This window comes from Xyrauchen texanus, chromosome 24 (assembly GCF_025860055.1).
Source record: "Xyrauchen texanus isolate HMW12.3.18 chromosome 24, RBS_HiC_50CHRs, whole genome shotgun sequence".
Classification (NCBI taxonomy): domain Eukaryota; kingdom Metazoa; phylum Chordata; class Actinopteri; order Cypriniformes; family Catostomidae; genus Xyrauchen; species Xyrauchen texanus.
The window spans coordinates 40,488,359-40,501,901 of NC_068299.1; the positions used below are offsets into that span (position 1 = coordinate 40,488,359).

Consider the following 13,543-nt stretch of genomic DNA (forward strand, 5'->3'; position numbering starts at 1 on the left):
ATGTCACCATTTTGTAAAACACATGTCCACTTTATATTGCACCATACAAATGTAGAATTTTTTTTTTATATTTAGATTCCATTTTTATGCTTGATAATCATATGATGAGCAACATTTTATAATAATGGGTTACCGTTTTGCCTGTTGACAGAAAACTGTTGAGGGGTTTTTGAAAACTGAGAAAAATAATTGACTTTACTGAGCCTGTAATTTGCCTGCAGAATCAACCTGAACCAACTGCCGGCGATAACATTTTGGCTGATTTGGTTTGATTATTTTGATAATTGTTTTACCGGTTGATAACTTCTTAGATTAATCGAATAAAAAATATATTCTAATATGAATTAATTAAAATAAATTATATATATATAAAAAATATAAATGTATGATTGTGTGCTATGCATTGTGTAGAAAAATGTTTAAAATATAAATGCAAGAAATACATTTTTTACATAATACCAACAACAGTTTGGAAGCAGAAGAACAATTTTAACCACTGAATTATGAACGAAAATTAAGAAAATATAACAATGATATCAGTAGTGAGCTCAAGGATGACTAAATGCTGCAATAACTGAGTATACATATGGTCAGAAATAAAACATAATATACTGTAAGAGAAAAAAATATTCAGTGCATAAGAGCACAAGCACAAACAGTATGGTGCCGATCACAGCAGAATTTGTCTTTGGGAGAAACGCCAACAAAACAACATCTGGTAAGAAACCTAATTAACCTTTTATATTTAAACCTGTTTGAAATCAAATGATTACAGCATCTAGTTTCATCCAATATGCCATTTTGTAATATAAGCAATTTATCACGAAATGGCACGCTGTTAAAAACAATGACTACTTACGAGAACTACAGGCATCTCCCCCAGAAATCCTATACATTTACTGTGCATTTTCACATTTAGAAAAACATTTTGCCTTCAGAGGCTTTATATGGCGTTAGGATGAAAATAATGTACCACGTTGAAGGTTAAGTCATACACTAAATAGGGAGCATTCTATAGCTTTTCTATGCAGCCAAATGCAATCAATCCTAACATCCAAAAAAATAATTCAGTTTCAGACTGCAGATGATGTTTGGCAGACATGAGACACTGGTAATCAGTTCTCAGATTCAGAATATATAATGTATCATTTTATTTTAACATGGTTGGCAGTAATTGGATGATTGGCTGGCCACTACTTAATCAGAATTAATTATGGTCATTTCTGATTGGTAAAATATTTCAGCACCATCACTTGTTTGTTTGACAGTGCAAAGAGAGAGCAATGAGGGCGTTTTCAGACCTGTAGCACCTTTGATTTGTTCTGAAACAGGGGATAAAATTGTTACAACTTTTTTTCGTATTTGTCCGGTTCGCTTTCACAAGGCAACATACCAAAACTGTGTCAATAAAAGTCACAAGTGGGCAAACTGTCCCTTCATTGGTCAGAATGTATTTTTGAATGTTTTTTTTTTGTCACACTTATGCAAAGCATTGCCGCGTGGTACAGAATACACATTTAGAGGTTGACCTGCAAATAAATATCCGACACAAGGATGATAGGAGTTGTACAATTTGTGTCATAGCTATTTGTATCCATTTTTAATTGATGTATTATTGATTATCCATCATTATTTTTATGCGTAATCATTGTTTCTGCATTGAAAAGTGCCTGTACTCACGGTCACAGAGCTCGCTCTCGCACACACGCGCACAGCAAATTGTGAAAACAAATGTATCTGTCAAAAAGTTGCTGAATAGAAGAGATCGAACAAAAAAGACATCAGTAATTATAAAACCTAAGCAACCACATTGGTCCGGTGGCTAGGGAGGGTAGAGTCACATGGGGAAACATCCTCGTGGTCACTATAATGTGGTTCTCGCTCTCGGTGCGTGATTGCAGTGGAGAACAGCATGAAGCCTCCACATGCAATATGTTTCCGCAGTAAAGCGCTCAACAACCCACATAAGATGCATGGATTGATGGTCTCAAAAGCAAAAGGCAACTGAGATTTATCCTCAGCCATCTCCCCTATTTTGTTTTAATTTATTCACCTTTGTTTTAGCCAGAATATCCCCATTCAGCTAAATTGAATTTAGGTTAAATTTGAAATGTAATTAAATACATTTATTTGCCTTTCCTTTTAGCCTCCTAGAGCTATAAATACATTTTATTTTTACCTTATTTTAGTTATTTTACCATCACCATTTTCCCTCTTGGTATAGGATTACAGTAGTTCTAGCAACTGTTGTTTCCAGAGAGAACAAGAAACCTTTCATATCGTTCCTATTTATTGACCTTGAGGTGTTTGGTGTGTCCCTGCTAGCTAAGCTAACTGCCCTCTAGGATTTAGGAATCTACTGCAGCATCACTCAAACCAGTGACACCTACTTAGCCATATCTCCTAGCCTAACCTAAATAAGGAAAAACCCTCCTTTCAGTTGCAGAGGGAGGTGTCCAAACCCAGCAAGTTCAGCTTTCCAATCAGGTACTGAGGAATGATCATGTTGAATGCTGAGCTGAAGTCTATAAACAGCATTCGAACATACGAGTCCTTTTTATCTAGATGGGTGAGGGCCAGATGGAGGCGATGGCATCGTCTGTTGAACGGTTGGGACGATACGCGAACTGCAGTGGGTCTAGTGAGGGGGGCAGCCTCATGTGCCTCATGATAAGCCTCTCGAAGCACTTCATGATGATGGGTGTGAGTGCAATGGGACGGTAGTCGTTGAGGCAGGACACTGAAGACTTTTTGGCATGGGGATGATGGTGGTGGCCTTGAAGCACGTTGGAATGACACCACTGCTCAGAGAGATGTTGAAGATGTCAGTAAGAACATCTGCCAGTTGGTCAGCACATCCTCTAAGCACTCTGCCAGGAATGTTGTCTGGTCCAGCAGCCTTCCGTGGGTTGAATCTACATAGAGTTTTCCCTCACATCAGCCATGGTAAAACAGAGCACCTGGTCGTTGGGAGGAGGGTTGGTCTTCCTCGCCACCACATCGTTCTGCGCCTCAAACAGAGCGTAGAATTCGTTCAGCGTATCTGGATGGGAGGCATCCTTGTCACAGGCAACAGTTGGTGATGGCCTGGATGCCCTGCCACATGTGCCGCCGCTGTCCTGGAAGTGACTGTGGATTCTCTGTGCGTGCTTTGCCTCTCTGATGGCCCTGAAGCGGTTGTGCGCCTGACGAGTGGTCTGTATGCTGGAATTAGCATTACAGAGATGTGGTCTGAGTAGCCGAGGTGGATACGCACGGTACGCGCCTGGGATGTTTGTGTAAACAAGATCAAGCGTGTTCACTCCTCTCGTTGCAATGTCCACATATTGATGGAATTTAGGGAGCACTGTCTTGAGATTTGCATGGTTGAAATTAATAAACAGGCTGTCAGGGTGAGCGTTCTGCAATTCGCTAATAGCCCCATACAGTTCACAGAGCGCGCTTCCTTAGCATTAGCGCTGGGGGGAATGTAAACTCTGGTTATTAAGACAGTGGTGAATTCCTGAGGAACATAAAAAAGGTCTGCATCCAACAGTCACAAGCAGTAGCTAGAGTCTAGCACAGAATTATTGCACCATTCTGTGTTGATGTAAACACACAAGCCACCACCGCGAGTATTACCACATATTGCTGCATTTCTATCGGTACGAAACGAGGCTGAGCCAAGTCTCCATGAAAACAAAGACGCAGCAGTTTCTAAACTCACGATGCGTAGTCTGCTAGAGTCGGATGTAGTCCAGTTTATTGTCCAGGGAGCAAACATTTGAGAGCAGGATAGACGGGAGAGCCAGCCGGCAAGGGTTTGTTTTAGCCTAGCATGGACCCCCACACTCTTGCCACACTCTTGAACTTTTTGGCCATAATTCCAAAAAGCAGGTTTGGCGCAAAAACAACACTGCACATCACCCAAAGAACACCATACCCACAGTGAAGCATGGTGGTGGCAGCATCATGCTTTGGGGCTGTTTTTCTTAAGCTGGAACTGGGGCCTTAGTCAGGGTGGAGGGAATTATGAACAGTTCCAAATACCAGGCAATTTTGGCACAAAACCTTCAGGCGTCCGTTAGAAAGCTGAAGATGAAGAGGAAGTTCACATTTCAGCACGAAAACGACCCAAAGCACACATCCAAATCCACAAAAGCATGGCTTCACCAGAAGATTAACATTTTGGAATGGCCCAGCCAGAGCCCAGACCTGAATCCAACTGAACATCTGCTGGGTGATCTGAAGAGGGCTGTGCACAGGAGATGTCCTCGCAATCTAACAGATTTGGAGTGCTTTTGCAAAGAAGAGTGGGCAAATATTGCTACGTCAAGATGTGCCATGCAAATAGACTCCTACCCAAAAAGACTGCTGTAATAAAATCAAAAGGTGCTTCAAAAAGTATTAGTTTAAGGGTGTGCACACTTATGCAACCAGGTTATTCTGAGTTTTTTTTTATTTTCCCCCTCAAAGATTTCAGTTTGTTTTTCAATTGAATTGTTCACGTTATAGGTCACATTAAAGGTGGAAAAAGTTCTGACATGATTTATTGGTCTCATTCTTTTACATCACAAGGACCTGGCATTTTAACAGGGGTGTGTAGACTTTTTATATCCACTGTATAATTCTGATAGCATCCACTGTATGCTTGCTATTTTAATCAGAGCATAAAAGGGTAGATTAACAACTTACCCCCCAATCATGCAAATGAGTCAGCTTCCAAACAAAGGAACATTTCCTGCTTTGGAATTGCACTTTCTCATTGGTCAAGCCAGACTCGAGAGGAGGAACCTCCATCAGGAGTTAAAAGGACACGTCCAGCCTCTTACTGACTCTCTCTTTCCCCTGGCTTTTCCCCTGACACTCTGCTGCATGGTCATGCTGACCATGAGGTTGCAGGCTGGCAGGCCTCAACGCCTCAAGCCATGTGCAACTACCTGGACCATAGAGTCAATGAACACCAGAGTTCATCCTAATTTCTTCATTCGACACGGAAGAAATTGATTGCAAATTGATTGAAATTGATTACGACTCGAGGAACCATCCCAATGCTCTCCTGCATCTGGGCTCTCTCAACAGCCAAGGTAATTGCGAGTATTGTACCAGTAACTAATTGAACTTAGTTTAGTATAAGACATGAAAACCCCTTTATAACAAAGGTGCTTTTAAATTAAGAGCTTGATGATTCTCTCAGATGGTCAAAATGACTCTTTTCAAAACTGTATTTCCCCTATTCTGTTCTGTTTTCATTTTATTTTCACTTTTCCCTTTCCCATGTATGAGTGTTTCGTGTGCATGTTTTTGTTTAGGTTAGTTATGTGTTCGTATTTTAGTTAAATACACTTTTGTGTACATTCTTGTTGATTCTGGTCTGCTTGTAAATCAATGTTAAGAAAGTTATTTTTGTGTGGCCACGCAAAAAATCCTTTCTGAAAATTGATAGACAATCAATACTGAGTGTTCGCTGGACGAACAGATAAATTGATTGTAATGTTAATTGAGCTACCTCAAGTTGATTCTATTAACTGATCCAAATGTTCATAATTAATTATAAAAAGTTTGATTAATTATTCATGTTTCCCTTTAATGATATCTTTGACTATGGTATATTTGGATAAATCTCATCCATGTTTCTAAAAGACTTTGCATCAAAGTTATACCTATGAGTAATATTATTGTCAATAAGCCATGAGAATATTATTACTCCAATAAGAGAATTAATCATACTTCTCTTATTAAAGCTAATTCCCTACAGTAGAAATTATAAGCCGATACGAGACGTTGTATTACGATTTTAATGGAGAATTTATTCAGACATATAATCAAGTTTTTTGTCATTTATCTAAATTGTAACGGTTGTCAAACGTGACTGATTCATTGTAAATTTCCTGAAATAGTAATATTTTATTTAATTCCTAGCTCACACATTCTGTTTCACTTACAAACAATGGTAACGTACACAACACTAACCCGTGCAATGTATATTTATCATACTGAATTCGCTATTGGTGTGAGAATCTGGGCACTTTCACTGATTACTGTTTATGTGTGCATTGTGGAACACGTCAACTTTCATATGCCTTGATGAAACTGTTTTCATTAGTGTTGACCCAGATAACAATTCACTTGTGTTGGTTGCTATGGCGACGAAAGTTCACGGGAAGTCCTAAAGAGACTCTTCCGGGGCAATCTACCGTGCATCCACAACTTGCCGACACCATATTGTAAACGCAGTACAGCTAAGCTATAAAAAAAAAAAACTCCAAAAAAGGAAACTGACGAACACTGCTGGTTGGAAGCTTCGTGGTACTATGGGGTAATTTCGTTAAGCAGGGTTAGGGATAAGCCTACACAATAAAGCAAGACACCTTGATTTCAAACTTTTAACTTGTTATAAACATGAGCCTCGTCTGAGGGGTTGAGGAGGAGGTTTTGCTACAATTTACAGTGACGTTTTTGGTGTTACTCAGAGGACAGGATATAAGTTCAAGTCTTTTGAACTAAAAACACTTAATGTGACACCATCAGACATCAGAAAAATCTGTCATCTTTTGCACTTGCTACAGTATATAGATCACTGTAACAGTAGCTCTTCAACGGAGGTGGTAGCGGGAGATGGCTGAATCCAACCAAAATACTTTTAATTCAACAAAACACATCATAAAAGTGCTTTTCAGCATAACCAAAACATAAATGTGCACACACAAACACTGCTGCATGCCTCGCTCTCTTTCACAGCCCAGCCACACCCTCCTCCTCATCACATACCCCCAACGCCATATTCAGGCAGGGGAATCAACCAGCCTGACCTACTCCCTCCCCCCGCCCCGGAGGGGAGGAGCTGCCCCTTCGGACGATCTGCCGAGGGCTGGTCTTCCCAGCCTCCTGGGAACCTGAGTAGGATGAAGGGAAGGAGAGGGGGGGAGAGAGAGTGTGGGAGAGCCCAAGAGAAAAAAACAAATGTATAAAAAAAATAAAATAAAAACACTGGTTAACCAGCCCCGAACATAGTCACATGGTCCTCAGCCAGCCGCGCTGCCTCCAGGCGGACGTAGTTGTCATATGGAGTTGATACTACAGAAATTCTACCACAGAGCTATGACATCTCAGTTCATTACCTCATCTCTTGTTCGCTATGATCAGCTAATGTCACTCAATCTACACCATGCTCTAGTTCAGGTAAAACTATTCTTTCGACCACTAAAGATACTGTAGCTCCACTAATAATCTTCCAGAATTATAACACACACTCAGTAAGCCAAAAGTCTAGAAGAACTTGATGAACACGGTTCAGTGTGGTTGTAATTTGTTTCAAGTTATTATGTGATGTAAAGATGACAATCTAATCAGCATACAAGACATAGTTTGAATTTGGACAAGATAAAGGTAAATCATTCATATATAAGAAAAAGTGTCCCGAGCATCAAGCCTTGTGGAACTTCGAATGCACAATTTACACTCTGATTGTTGCACCTATTTGAACTGATTGTATATTATTTCTGAGAAATGATGATATAAATGGCAATACTATTTATTGATAAATTGAAGCGCATGATTAACTGTCTCAAAAGCTTTATGAAAATCTATAAATATTGCACCAGTTATTTGCACCAGATTTATGTGAATATGTTCTGTGAAAACAGCAGAAGCAATTGAGCATTGCTTATGAAAACCAAATTGATGTTCATTTAACAGGATCTCTCATTCAAGATATTCAGTAAATTGTTTTTTGAGAATTGCTAACATGTGTTGTATTACAAATTTATTAAATGTTTTAATTTAGGTTCCAATACATTAGTTTATAAACTGAGAAAGTTTAATAGATTGAATTAAGTATTTGAGGTATAGTCAGGGTTTCCAGCAGGAGATTTCTGCCTGTCCTGATCTCTCTATTGTAAGTTAAATTAGTCGGATTGCTGAGACTATCACCTTTTCTCTTTAAATGACTCTTGGAGCCCCTGACCCAGTCGTTGAATAGTCCGGCTGATTAGATTAGTTTCTGTGCATTCGAATCACACTGTTATGCTGATGAGATCAGGGCTGGGGAATTTCCTGTAACGAGTTGACTCCTGTACCTCATTTACATGCTTTGTTTCAGAGTGTCTCCACCTCTATGTATAATCAAGTCCCCTCACCCTTGAAAGATATAAAACCCTATCGTACTGAGTTATAGAGACAGACTTGGATGACTACAGCGATGCAACAGCGACTTCTCAATAAAGAGTAAATTCTGCTTAAAAGATATCCCAACGTCTCCTGGTCTCTGCTTCGACGACGAAGAAAAAGTTTACAACACATGTACAACAAAATATAGGCCTACTGGAGCCTAGAGTTTTTTTTTTATCAATAGTTCAAAAAGAACATACATATGGGGGCCTGGGTTGCTCAGCGAGTATTGACGCTGACTACCACCCCTAGAGTCGTGAGTTCGGATCAGGGTGTGCTGACTCCAGCCATGACTCCTAAGCAACCAAATTGGCCCGGTTGCTATGAAGGGTAGAGTCACATGGGGTAACATCCTCGTGGTTGCGATTAGTGGTTCTCGCTCTCAATTGGGCATGTGTCAATTTGTGTGTGGATAGCGGAAAACAGCAGGAGCCTCCACATGCGGTGTCTCCGCAATGTCATGCACGACGAGCCACGTTATAACATGCAAGGATTGACGGTCTCAGAAGTGGAGGCAAATTGAGATTTGTACTCCGCCACTCGGATTGAGGGGAGTAACCACGCCACCATCCTTCATAAGCATTAACAGAAATTAAAATTATATAAGGCATTATGCGTTTATTAAAATGGCAGGCCTGCTCATTTCCACCAATAAAAGATGCTGGTCTGAAGCGCATCTGGAGAAAATCCAAAAAGTTAACTTTGTGAGCATGACATCAGTAGTTTAGAAGTAGTGTTGTCAAAAATACCGGTACTCAAACAAAACAAATGTACGATACCAGAATTTCTGAAGGTACCGGAGTACCGAGTCGACCCGGTTCCCAATCAGAGTCAGGAACTTTCGAACGCTCACAACAAGCAAAAGATGACGACAAGCAAAATAGTTGCTGCTGCAGAGTCTCAACTTAATCTTGTCGAAAAGAAAAGTAGAAAAAGACAGGTTTGGAAATTCTTTGGATTTGAGGCTGATGAAAAGGGAAACAACATAGATCAGCAAAAACCTATTTGTAAACGCTGCTTTCACAATTTTCTGACGAAAGGAGGAAACACATCAAACTTAATAAAGCACCTGAAAGACAGACACCCGGATTTATTCAAGCAAATAAAGCAGGTGAGCTTAAACACATATTATCATTTGCATTAGGGCTGACACGTTTAGTCGACATTATCGACAACGGCGAAAATCAAAAATTGTCGAGAAAAATTGTCGTCGTCTAATAGTCGTTTGATCTCATTTAACGTAACATGAAATCACATTAAACTGTAATGAAGCATGAGAGCAGCACTGCAGTTCACGGCTGACGAAGGAGAAGAATTACACAGATCACAGTCCAGATGCACTCTAAATTGTCACAGCTTCATCTTATGTAGATCCCAAAGTATTAGGGAATTATAAAAAAAATTAAAATGATAATAAATTCAGAAGCACTCTCGTTGTGGAATAAGCGGAGCCGGAGCTTTTTAAAGGAAACATGCGTTACATCTTAAATGCAGTTATTTTAATGTGTTATAGCTTTAATAAAAGTTCAAATAATACAGAAGCAGCTCATGTTAAGAACTATAAACTCAGAAACTGGCATTTTTCTGTGTGGTCGGTGCCTCATCTGTAAGTTGCGCGAATGTCCCGATCTAAGGGGGAGAGATTGAAACTGCACCCGGCTGAGAGAGACTCCGCCTCGGGGACGCTCATCCCTCGAGCGCGGACGCTTAATGCAGCTACTTATTTAAATCATAATATATGTCACTGTGCATTTCTTATCGTGAAGAAAATTGCCAATATGCAGCTTTATTAATATGAGAGAACTTAGCGCATTAGTTTGGAAATTGTTTTTTATTCATTCTATTGTATGCTTGTTTATTTAGTTTTTTTTTAGTACTTGGTAAAAACTTAAAGTTGAAGCAAATCTTATATAAGTGTTCAAAAATACCTTAAGAATATACATTGTACAGTTTTGTCATAATTCAAAAATAATATATTTAAATTAAAGTGTTGCTCAATGGTATATTTTTGTTCTTAGTTCAGCTGTTAATTTGTTAACTTTGTTAATAAAAGAGTGTTGTTCAGTAACCTGTTTTGGTGTTTTGCTTTGGTACCGAAAAAGGTATCGAATACCATGAAATTTCACTAGTATTGGTACAGACTACTGAAATTTTGGTACAGTGACAACACTATTTAGAAGAAGAGGAGAAATGTACTCACATTTTGAACTCTGGGAACTGTTTGTATTTTGAGAACTCTGCTTCCCACTCCGCTTGACTTCGTGGCGGCTTCATCTCCTTCACTAAATGCCAGTCGACCATGGATAAGCCAGACTCTGTCAACCTAAAGCATGTAGCAATCATTCATTAAGTGTGGATTGCCAATCATGGGATTTAAGAAAAACTCTTTTGGACAGAGGAGATTATTGTTTCTTAAAAAAAAAAAAAAAACATGAAAAGGAGTCATTTTTTTTTTTAAATCTTACTTTTTAAATCTCCTACAAAAGCTATAATAAAAATATAAAATTATATAAATAAAAATTATATAATGAATAATGCTCTGAATTTATCTAGGGCAGAATTCTTTCTGCACAGGACAAGGAAGAAATATTATTTTTAATCAGAATGGCCTAGCCACATACTTGCCTTGATGCTGAAAGCTTGCAAGATTCTATTAATGCATATAAGATGTCTAACGATCAGGACACCAGGAATCCTAAAGTAATCAAAATGACATTAGGGCTGAAACGATTAGTCGACCTTATCGATAATAAAATAGTCAACAAATATTTTCATTGACGAATAATCGTTTGATCTAATTTATTCTTATTATTTAAACTCTAATGATGATGCGCAAGAGCAGCAGTGCAGTTCACGCCTGACTGGGAGAGGAAGAATTACACACAGTCTAGACGCACTCTAAACTGTTTAGGGCGATTTAGATTGCAAAGTATGAGGGAATAATACAAAACAAAAACAAAATAAGTAAATACTGAATCACTCTCGTAGTGGAATAAGCAGAGCTGGAGCTCTTTAAAGGAAACACCCGGCAGTGCATCATAAATGCAGTTATATTTAATGCATTTTAGCTTTATTAATGTTCAAATAATACAGAAGCAGGTCATGTAAATACACGACGGTTGGAGCTGTCGTGAGCGGGGTTAATGCACACGGTTTTCTTTTTTCTGTTTGTTTGGTTCTGGGGAAAGTTTGGGGTTTGATTACTGCACTAATGTTGGAATGTGGTCTTTATAATTTTGTTTTTAACACAATACATTTTTTCAACCATTTAAAAATGTCAAATGTTTATATGAGGGATTTTCTCCCTCCACGTGGAATTTGAATGGGTTGGGGCACCCCAAAAAAAGAAGGAAGGTTATTTATTTTCTTAAATGTAAGAAATATGACAATTTTACTTCAAGAAACGCAACTTTCCCTGTGAGAAGCTGAGGAATTTGGGAGGATATGGGGTGGATATATTTTCTTAAGTGTTGGAATAAGTAAGAGCAGGGAAGTCATTACATTGATAAATAAGCATCTACAATTCAATTTTCACAGAACGTCCTGTCATATCAGGGAGTGAGCTTCAGGAATAGTATTCCATTGTTAATGAGGGATAGCACAAGTCTTCCTACCTTTAGGAGTCGTTTAAAAGTGTGGCTGAGGGACACACAAACATGTGATCATGTTTAGTTAATCATTAGATATCAGATGTAAAACAGAGTTAGTGCATTACAAAAATGGATACAATTATCAGTGTGATATGGTTTGTGCAACGGGGGACAGTGTAATGCGGGTCAGTGCAATATGGTGTAATATGGGTCAGTGCAATATCAGGTTATTCAGCATATGTGCAAAATTGTGGTGTGTGTAATATAGTCGATGCTTTCCAATTTTCTATATGTCTTTTGTTGTCCACTCTTGTTGTTACTGTCTGTTCTAACATGTTGTGATCACTGCTCTTGTCCTTGTTTTTCTGTATATAGTCTGTGTATAGTGTATTGGTATGTATTTATTAATTTCTGTGTGTAACATCAACCTGCCAGAGGGTCTGCAGATGGAAATTAGCCTAAGGCTATAATCTGACATATTTACATTTGTGAAAATGTTCATTAATATGTATTGTCCCTTTTAAGAAATTCAATTAAATTAAATGTCTCAAACAGATCAAATTTAAATTAGGAAGAGTCATTATTGTTTCAGCAGAAAGCTAAAAACAAAGGTTAGTTTTGGCTAATATTTACGCACCTAACGCTGATGATCAGGACTATTTTAAGATCTTGAAAAGATGTCGCAAACCACTGGCACCCCTCATGATGTAATATAGGGAGGAGACTTTAATCTTTTGATGGATTCATACATGATCATAGTGAAGCAAAAGTGTGTAAGCCCCCTAGAGGAACATTGACACTGCATAGGATGTGTAAAAATCTTGGTCTTACAGATATTTGGAGACTTTTAAATCCATCTGGTAGGGACTATAAATTATTTTCATCAGTCCATAAGATGCATTCTAGAATATATATATATATATATATATATATATACACATAAATAAATATAATCACACAGTGCATCCGGAAAGTATTCACAGCGCTTCACTTTTTCCTCATTTTGTTATGTTACATCCTTATTCCAAATTTGATTAAATTCTAAATTCTACAAACAATACCCTATAATGACAACATGAAAGAAGTTTCTTTGAAATTTTTGAAAATGTATAAAAAAAAAAAATAAAAAAAAAAGCGCTTTGTTGAAGCACCTTTGGCACCAATTAGAGCCTCAAGTCTTTTTGTGTATGATGCTACAAGCTTGGCACACCTATATTTGGGCAGTTTCTCCCATTCTTGCAGGACCTCTCAAGCTCCATTAGGTTGGATGGGGAGCGTTGGTGTACAACCATTTTCAGATCTCCCTAGCGATGTTCAATCGGGTTAAAGTCTGGGCTCTGGCTGGGCCACTCAAGGACATTCACAGAGTTGTCCCGTAGCCACTCCTTTGTTATCTTGGCTGTGTGCTTGGGGTCATTATCCTGTTGGAAGATGAACCTTTGCCCCAGTATGAGGTCCAGAGCACTGTGGAGCAGGTTTTCATCAAGGATGTCTCTGTACTTTGCTGCATTCATCTTTCCCTCGATCCTGACTAGTCTCCCAGATCCTGCCGCTGAAAAACATCCCCACAGCATGATGCTGCCACCACCATGCTTCACTGTAGAGATGGTATTGGCCAGATGATGAGGTTTCCCATTGACGCTTGCCATTCAGGCCAAAGAGCTCAATCTTTGTTTCATCAGACCAGAGAATTTTGTTTCTCATGGTCTGACAGTCCTTCAGGTGCCTATTGACAAACTCCAGGCAGGCTGTCATGTGCCTTTTAATGAGGAGTGGCTTCCGTCTGGACACTCTACCATACAGGC

General features: G+C 38.9%; 1 protein-coding gene across 1 annotated transcript in view; it reads right to left on the reverse strand.

Annotated features, from left to right (window-relative positions):
• LOC127618173 (cytochrome c oxidase assembly protein COX15 homolog) overlaps nt 1–13,543 on the reverse strand; it is a 96,322-nt gene that overhangs the window by 65,365 nt on the left and 17,414 nt on the right. Inside the window, exon 3 of the mRNA XM_052090468.1 lies at nt 10,349–10,471. Coding sequence (XP_051946428.1) covers nt 10,349–10,471 — 123 coding nt within the window. The remainder of the gene's footprint in view (nt 1–10,348; nt 10,472–13,543) is intronic.